At 41.8% G+C, this 9,668-nt stretch overlaps 1 protein-coding gene across 1 annotated transcript in view; it reads right to left on the bottom strand.

The window, feature by feature from the left end:
* Window positions 1-4,747: 4,747 nt before the first annotated feature.
* Window positions 4,748-9,668, bottom strand: part of LOC311241336 (chloride intracellular channel protein 1-like) — a gene marked incomplete at its 3' end in the record, with an annotated part of 12,525 nt that continues 7,604 nt past the window's right edge. Inside the window, exon 5 of the mRNA XM_084330120.1 lies at window positions 4,748-4,896. Within this exon, the coding sequence (XP_084186246.1) occupies window positions 4,748-4,896 (149 nt within the window). The remainder of the gene's footprint in view (window positions 4,897-9,668) is intronic.

Below are 9,668 nucleotides of genomic sequence, written 5' to 3' on the forward strand. Positions count from 1 at the left end.
CTCATTAGCTGAGTCGAATCTTTTTGTTTTTTTATGCATTTTCCGCATTCCAAGTAACCATTTTGGTTTCATTCGGTTAGCGATTAAAATGGTGAAATAAACTGATATGAAAAGTAGCTGCATAGAGATCCATTGTTATTTAATTTATTGTCAAAGTAGGCATAATGTTGTGTTAATTCCACGAGAGATATGTAATGTTAATTACCTGAAATTATTCCGTTTTTTGGGGGTGAAACCCCGCATATATCGGTATCGGTTGATATCGGTATCGGAAATTAAGAGTTGGACAATATCGGTATATCGGATATCGGTAAAAAAGCCACTATCGAACATCCCTAAAATCACAATGTATTTTCTGTTTCGGTTGCAGGTGGCTGTTGCTGAGGGGGGAGGGGTGAAGCCCACCACGGTGCCCCCCAGCACTGACATCATCCACCCCAGCAGTCTGACTGGTCGAAACCTCAAGAAGTCCCTCCCACCTCAGCCCAAGAAGACCAATAAGAGAGGTGAGAAATGTGGGGTTGATTAAAGGTTGGATTGAATTCAAATCTTCAAATATCTTTCCTATATACAGAGTAGATCATATTACGTAATGTAATCCCAATGTAACTGCAGTGTGTTTTATTTGATCCTATTTGATCTTATTTGATCTTATCTTATCTTATCTTATCTCATCTCATCTTATCTTATCGTATATTATCTGTGTGTCCTACTCAGTCAACCCTGCTATCAGAAGCCATTCTTCTGTTATTTCATAATATATATATATTTTCACAAAACATGGCTTATGCTTTAGCACATTTTATAAAACTATGTATTTAAAATGTATTTATTTCAGCAAATATCTAATGATAAGATATTCCTTTATTGATCCCCTATATATATATATATATATATATATATATATATATATATATATATATATATATATATATATATATATATATATATATATATATATATTATATATTGTGCTTTCAGAACAGTATTGTGTTTGTAGGTTGTGTAAGTATGTACCTACTTTATTTAACAACCAGAAAATGCCCAAAGAGAAAGTTGTATGTATTGTAATTTAAATCTAGTAATTCATGCACATACAAACTATTATTATCTTCTATAGTAAATGTCATAGTTACAACCAGATTGTGCTGGTGAGGTATCTTTACGTTGATCAAATCATAATCCTCTTTTTTCTCTCTTCCAACTAGTGTGCTTCTGGAAGTACTGCTCCCAGAACTGACCAACCCACAACCAACACTGACCAACACAGAACCAACACTGACCAACACAGAACCAACACTGACCAACACAGAACCAACACTGACCAACACAGAACCAACACTGACCAACGCTCAACCAACACTGACCAACACAGAACCAACACTGACCAACCCTCGACCAACCCAGAACCAACACTGACCAACCCAGAACCAACACTGACCAACCCAGAACCAACACTGACCAACCCTCGACCAACCCAGAACCAACACTGACCAACCCAGAACCAACACTGACCAACCCAGAACCAACACTGACCAACACAGAACCAACACTGACCAACACAGAACCAACACTGACCAACCCACAACCAACACTGACCAACCCTCGACCAACCCAGAACCAACACTGACCAACCCAGAACCAACACTGACCAACCCAGAACCAACACTGACCAACGCTCAACCAACACTGACCAACCCAGAACCAACACTGACCAACGCTCAACCAACACTGACCAACGCTCAACCAACACTGACCAACACTGAACCAACACTGACCAACCCACAACCAACACTGACCAACCCTCGACCAACCCAGAACCAACACTGACCAACCCAGAACCAACACTGACCAACGCTCAACCAACACTGACCAACGCTCAACCAACACTGACCAACACTGAACCAACACTGACCAACCCACAACCAACACTGACCAACACAGAACCAACACTGACCAACCCACAACCAACACTGACCAACCCTCGACCAACCCAGAACCAACACTGACCAACCCAGAACCAACACTGACCAACCCAGAACCAACACTGACCAACACAGAACCAACACTGACCAACCCAGAACCAACACTGACCAACCCAGAACCAACACTGACCAACACAGAACCAACACTGACCAACACAGAACCAACACTGACCAACCCACTGACCAACACTGACCAACCCTCGACCAACACTGACCAACCCCGACCCGTCTGCAGCAGAACCCAGCGGACCCCAGCTGTTCCTCCAACCGTCCCACGACCCTTTCTCTCCTCCCTCATAATCATCATGATCATCCGCATCATCATCCTCATCATCATCATCATCCTCATCATCATCATCATCATCATCATCATTCTCATCATCATCATGATCATCCTCATCATCATCCTCATCATCATCATCCTCATCATCATCATCATCACCATCATCATCCTCATCATTCTCATCCTCATCATCACCATCATGCATCTTCCTCTCAGAGCCTCTCAATGGGGTTTGTTAGCAATGCTAGTGGATGTCAATGGGGTTTGTTAGTAATACTAGTGGAGGTCAATGGGGTTTGTTATTAATGCTAGTGGATGTCAATGGGGTTTGTTAGTAATACTAGTGGAGGTCAATGGGGTTTGTTATTAATGCTAGTGGATGTCAATGGGGTTTGTTAGTAATACTAGTGGAGGTCAATGGGATTTGTTAACAATGCTAACAGTCAATGGAAGTCAATGGGCTTTTCCCATTGTGAAACAGCTGGGAAGCTGTTTTGAAGTCCAGCTACTTGTGTTTTCAGAGACGTGGTCTCAATCCCCATTGACTTCCACTACTAGCATTAATAACAAACCCCATTGACTTCCATTAGCATCGCTTACAAACCCCATTGACTTCCATTAGCATCGCTTACAAACCCCATTGAGATCCACTAGCATTTGCTAACAAAAATAATGCTAATCATTTTCTCCCTTTCGGATGGAACGAGACGGTTCCCAATATAAGATAAGATAAGATAAGATAAGATATTCCTTTATTGATCCCCTTGGGGAAATTCAGGCATCATAGCAGCATGGGGGGGAGGGGGGAGGGGTACAGGTAGTAAAACAACACAGTATACAGGTAGTAAAAGACAGTAAAAGACAACACAGGCAGTGTAAACAATTTGATCAATATGGTCAATATAATTTACTATCTGACTAGCTGAGGAATATTCACATTATTCACAGTGTCACATGAGGTGCAGTATGCAAGAGGTAGTGTTATAATAATTTACTATCTACTGAGTATACATTAATCAAAGTACCAGGGTAGTCTACTTTGTCCCCCTTGGGTTCCTATAAGTCCCAGGTCAATGTCTGGTAGCAGTCGCTGTCGCTGCCCCCTGTTGTGGGGCCTGGAGGCTGCTAGTCGCTGCCCACTGTTGTGGAGCCTGATGGCCGCTGGTATGAAGGACTGTCCGAGGCGGTTAGTTGAGTGTCGGGGGGGGATGAGTCTGTGGCTGAACGAGCTTCTCATCTTGACTAGCTCGTCGTAGAGGGGGTGGTAGGGGTATGTAGAGATCAAACAGAGTATCCGTCTATCATCCATCCATCCATCCATCCATCCATCATCCATCCATCTATCTATCATCCATCTATCCATCCATCCATCTATCCATCCATCCATCCATCCATCCATCCATCCATCCATCCATCCATCCATCTATCCATCCATCCATCCCTGTACTCTCCCACTAAAAACACTCTCCCTCCTTCCATCACCCCCACTCCAACACTTCTACCCCCCTGACCCCCGGGCGCTGGGCGACCATCACCCCCCCCCCCCCCCCCCCTTCACCCACAAGGCGCCAGCTCTGGCTCGGACCTTTTCATTGGCTCATCAGTAACAAGGCTGACCAATCTCGACGATATGTACACGAGCCCTGTGTGTGTGTGTGCACGAAACAAACCCTGTTAACCCTTTAGTGTCCTTGTAGAGACGGAGGCGCCGTGTCTGTGTGTGTGTGCCGACTTTTAAATAAAGATAACCCCCTAGCGTGGAGAAACAAGATCTACTGTGACAATAAAGATTTATTTTATTTTTCCACTTTGTTTCATTCTCCTCAGTTGTTCGTTGCAGAGACAGGATGCTGGGCTGTAAAAATAAGAATAATAAGAATAATAACAGTAATTATTGTAATGAAGATGATACTAATAATGATACTAATAATTATACAATCAGATTAGTTCAAAACAACAGACAGACAGACAGACAGTCTGACAGACAGACAGACAGACAGACAGACAGACAGACAGACAGACAGACAGACAGACAGACAGACAGACAGACAGACAGACAGACAGACAGACAGACAGACAGACAGACAGACAGACAGACAGACAGATAGATAGCGAGATAGAGAGAGAGAGAGAGAGAGAGAGAGAGAGAGAGAGAGAGAGAGATAGATAGATAGATAGATAGATAGATAGATAGATAGATAGATAGATAGATAGATAGATAGATAGATAGATAGATAGATAGATAGATAGATAGATAGATAGATAGATAGATAGATAGATAGATAGATAGATAGATAGATAGATAGATAGATAGATAGATAGATAGATAGATAGATAGATAGATAGATAGATAGATAGATAGATAGATAGATAGATAGATAGATAGATAGATAGATAGATAGATAGATAGATAGATAGAGGTCTGATTCTCTACCGCTGTGCCTAAAGTGTTGCTACACTATGATGAATCTCTCTCACTCTAAGCACTCTGGGATTCCTTCTTGGACTGTTGCCATGGCAGCATAGCTGTGTTTACATTCTGAGGCCTGTAAACTCTGGGTGGCATCAGCTCAGAGAGAGTTCCGCAGGGGTCACTGTCGCCGTGGTGATAGGTCGCTAGGGAGGGCTCTGAGGGGTGGGGGGGGGGGGGGGGGGGGGGGGGTGATAAATTGTTAAATCATAGAATGGAATTGATTAAATGTGGGGGGGGGGGGGGGGGGGGGGGGGGGGGGGCTTGCTTTTGAAGTTACATTGGAGTCTACGCCCGGAGAGGAAAGTAACTAAGTTTACTAACTAACTTTTACTAACTAACTTTTACTCAAGTACTATAGGTAAGTACAGGTTTGTTTGAGGTATCGTTACTTCAATATTTACATTTTAGGGTACTCACCCATTTACTGCATTTCAGAAGAAGTTCTGCTATGTTCTAGTTTCTAAACCGGATACCATGATAAATAAACCCAAGCTCCGCCCTCTTGTCTTGACCCTCCAATCACAACCGCTGCATTCCTCGGTCAAGCTAAGAGAGGGCGGAGCTTGGGATCGAGTCAATTAAACAATTCCCAGGAACTGAAATACAAGGATGTCAAATGGAATGCATTTCTGCTTTAGATACTTAAGTAGCCTATGCGAGAGAGAGAGAGAGAGAGAGAGAGAGAGAGAGCGAGAGAGAGAGAATAAGAGAGAGAGGGAGGGAGAGTGTGTGTGAGTGAGGGAGGGAGAGAATAAGAGAGACAGAAAGAGTGTGAGAGAGAGACAGAGAGAGAGACACAGAGAGAAACAGAGAGAGAGAATAAGAGAGTGTAAGAAAGTGAGCGAGTGTGTGTGAGAGAGTGAGTGAGATAATAAGAGAGACAGAGAGAGTGAGAGAGACAGAGAGATAGTTACAGAGAGAGAGAGAGAGAGAGAGAGAGACTAGAACATTTACAGTAATTATTTCAGATGTCCTATAATACAGGGTCCCATCCCACCATGCAATGAAAACACGAGTAACAAAGACACTCGGAGACAGAAGTGTGTAGTTGTGAAATCATTTTAATGGACCTCTACAGAGGAGCAGTAAGGCCAAAGCACAACAGGCTGGTGGGAAGACTGTTAGCTAGTTAGCTAATGTTAGCTTCTCAATCAAGTTTGTTTTCATTTCTAAACAGTGGAAACTGATTGTACACAGATTGACGTTATACTTTTGAAATGCAAATAATGTTCTTTACATTTTTTTTTGTTCATCATGTTTGTTGTTCAACCGTTTATTATAGCTATAGAGGCTTGTAGTTCATCTCTACATGCAGCCACACAGCTCTCAACTACCGCGTAATTTCCTGCAAAATCCACCTGTTTTCTACCCAGAAGAAGACACTGCTTCTTCCTCATCTGCGATTAAGTGGTGGTTGGAACACTGGACTTTACTCATTACTGCCACTTAGTGGAAAGAGAGATCAGTAACCTGACCTCGTTACAGAATAAATCACAGCCTCTAGGCGGCGGTAGAGAGTAGAGACACGAGAACAGTCAAATCCCCCGACACGCGTTGTAGAGAAGAAGACTCATCTGAATGGCGCCTTTCCTAAAGGAACAGCATACTTCATGAGTGCATCTCTATGACATCACTCCTTACATCTCTATGACATCACTCTATATCTCTATGACATCACTCCTTACATCTCTATGACATCACTCTATATCTCTATGACATCACTCCTTACATCTCTATATGACATCACTCCTTACATCTCTATGACATCACTCCGTACATCTCTATGACATCACTCTATGCATCTATGTGACATTGCTCTATGCATCTCTATGACATCGCTCTATGCATCTCTATGACATCGCTCTATGCATCTCTATGACATCACTCTATACATCTCTATGACATCACTCTATGCATCTCTATGACATCACTCTATGCATCTCTATGTCTGTGTCTATACACAATCAGACAGAAGCTACTAAACCTATGAGCATTCTATGCTGTTACAACCTACTGGTCAGAAAGCAGCTGCTTCTGTTCTGGATGGTTGTATTTTTGTTTACGAAAGAAACGTCTAACTTGGTTGGACGTTACATCATTTGTGATGAACAGACAACAGTGAACAGGTCATCTACTACACTTGAAAGGCACTTTGTCAACATGGAGGTTTAAATTGGCAATTAGTTGTTGGAAGTTGTATTTCTTCACTTTTGACAGAGCTATAGGCTAGCTGCTCCCTACTGCTTCCAGTCCTTGTGCTAAGCTAGGCTAGCTGCTCCCTACTGCTTCCATTCCTTGTGCTAAGCTAGGCTAGCATGCACCTATCTATCTATCTATCTATCTATCTATCTATCTATCTATCTATCTATCTATCTATCTATCTATCTATCTATCTATCTATCTATCTATCTATCTATCTATCTATCTATCTATCTATCTATCTATCTATCTATCTATCTATCTATCTATCTAACACTTCTGCGACAATAAAAATCAATAGCATTGCATATAAAATAAGTTTGTCAAAGAACAATCATCATAATATGAGTCAATAGTATCATTATCGTTGGTGGTAACACAGAGAGAGAGTGTACACAGAATGAACTGTTACAAAACAAAGTACATGTGTATATATATGTTATAGCCATAAGTAATATATTCACGTGTTGTATTACAGATTTTTACGTTTTCACTTTTCAGAAACCTTTTACAGTAAGTTCCCTGGCTGGGGATCGAACCCTAACCTTAACCCTAACTTTATGTCTTACTGTAACCATAACCGTGAATGTTAAAACTAACCTCCACTCTAACCATAACCACAGTTAGATAGTGGTGAGAGCGACTATCTGATTGTTGGTTCAACTCCTGGTTGCAGCGTTTGTTTTGGACTTTTGCAGTAATACAATAAATTATATAACTTTTATGGCTATAACATAACATACAGTATGTAGGTTTTTTCCTGTGGTCGACTAATACTTGTGTTGACCATGTTGGGAGAATGTATGGGTACACTTAGAGTGTAAGGGTTATATTGTATAAAATGCATGGGTACACTTAGAGTGTAAGGGTTATATTGTATAAAATGCATGGGTACACTTAGAGTGTAAGGGTTAGATTGTAGGGGTGTAAAGGTACACGTATCCGTACAGGACCGTTTCAGTACTGGACCTTATAGGTTCAGTGCGGCTGTGTACCGAACGAATACAACGGTACGTTAACCACTAACGACCGCCCACCGGGGGCTGTTTTTTTCCCCACAATCTAATATAATTATTATAATATATATATTTTTTTACAAGTCGATTATTCATTTCAATATAGAATATTCGTTGACAGCCCTACACAAGTACAATTAGTCACTGCACACTACATCACCCCTGAGTGGAACATGGAAAGCCAAACTTTCCCCCCACTGTACCGAAAACCCGTACCGAACCGTGACTTCAAAACTGAGGTACGTACCGTACCGTGGTTTTTGTGTACCGTTACACCCCTAGTAGATTGTATAAAATGCATAGGTACACTTAGAAGGGTTAGTTAGATTGTATATAATCCATGGGTACACTTAGAGTGTAAGGGTTAGACTGTATAGAATGCGTGGGTATACTTAGGGTTAGATTGGACTTTGAGAGCAAGGCAGCTCACAGTAGCTCAACACACTCGCTTCATAAACAGTAGTTGTGGTTTAAAGGGGAATGCCACTAATTTTTTGTGAACCACTCTCTCCTAAAGCTAGAAACCAGAGAGAGAAACCAAAAGTGGTTACCGATGGTTACAGGCAGCCATGTTGGAAGAAAGAGAACGATACAAACATTCCATGCGAGGTCTCCGTCAAGTATCGACACTGAAAATACAAGTAAAACGTTGACGCCATAGATATATATAAAGGCTAGATGACTCACCCGCGCCGCTGGCCAATGGAGACCGACGTTGCCACATGGCGGCCATCTTGCCACAGGCAGCACGCCCACTCATAACATGAATGTCTATGGTTCATGTGTACTATTAAAATAACCATAGCTTGCTCGATTTTAAACCGATTTTCAAACGGTTTGGTTTGTTATAAATGTCAGAGATGTAGTTTATCATACCGCATACTTATAATGGACTTTCATATGAAAATAATTTCAACATGAGTCCACGTATCCTGAATCATAGCCAAGTTAATAACATTTTGTAACAAACCAAACCGTTTGTAAATCGGTTGAAAATTGAGCAAGCTATGGTTATTTCAATAGTACATGCACCATATATAGACATTCATGTTATGAGTGGGAGCGTGCTGCCTGTGACAAGATGGCCGCCGGTGAACTACACTGAAGACTCCGCCTTGCACCATCTAGTTATATAGTATATCTATGGTTGACGCTGACAAGACCTTGAAGGTCCACCAGCCTCGCTGGCTCCCAGAATCCAATGCTTCTCCCAGAATCCAACGCTTCTCCCAGAATCCAACGCTTCTCCCAGAATCCAATGCTTCTCCCTGGACAGGTTTCAGGGTTACAACCCTAACAGATCATTTCGATGAAAGGGTCGATGGATCATAATGGCTTGTCTACCTCCGGCTAAAATAACACTTTGTGTAGATTAGTGGTTACAGGCTTTATTTGAATGTTCTGATTCAAATGTAACGTGAATGACTTGTCATTCAGTTCCAATCAGATAACCAGGTCAAGCCCAGGAGCTCCGATTACGTTGTGGTTCCAACGGATCCGATACTGAGAAAAAAATATATAATCTGGTATTCTTACTTGACTCAATAAGGGTTTCATAGGATTCTTTTTTTTAACCCCTGATGATTTATAATTAGCGTAAGGATCAACGATTGTGCCACTCAGCCGGTAAGTGTACACACACACACACAGACACAGACACACAGACACACACACACACACACTGGTGTGTGCCTCAGTCCAGTTCCAAACAA

This window comes from Notolepis coatsorum (genome assembly GCF_963971535.1).
Source record: "Notolepis coatsorum genome assembly, chromosome: 1".
Classification (NCBI taxonomy): domain Eukaryota; kingdom Metazoa; phylum Chordata; class Actinopteri; order Aulopiformes; family Paralepididae; genus Notolepis; species Notolepis coatsorum.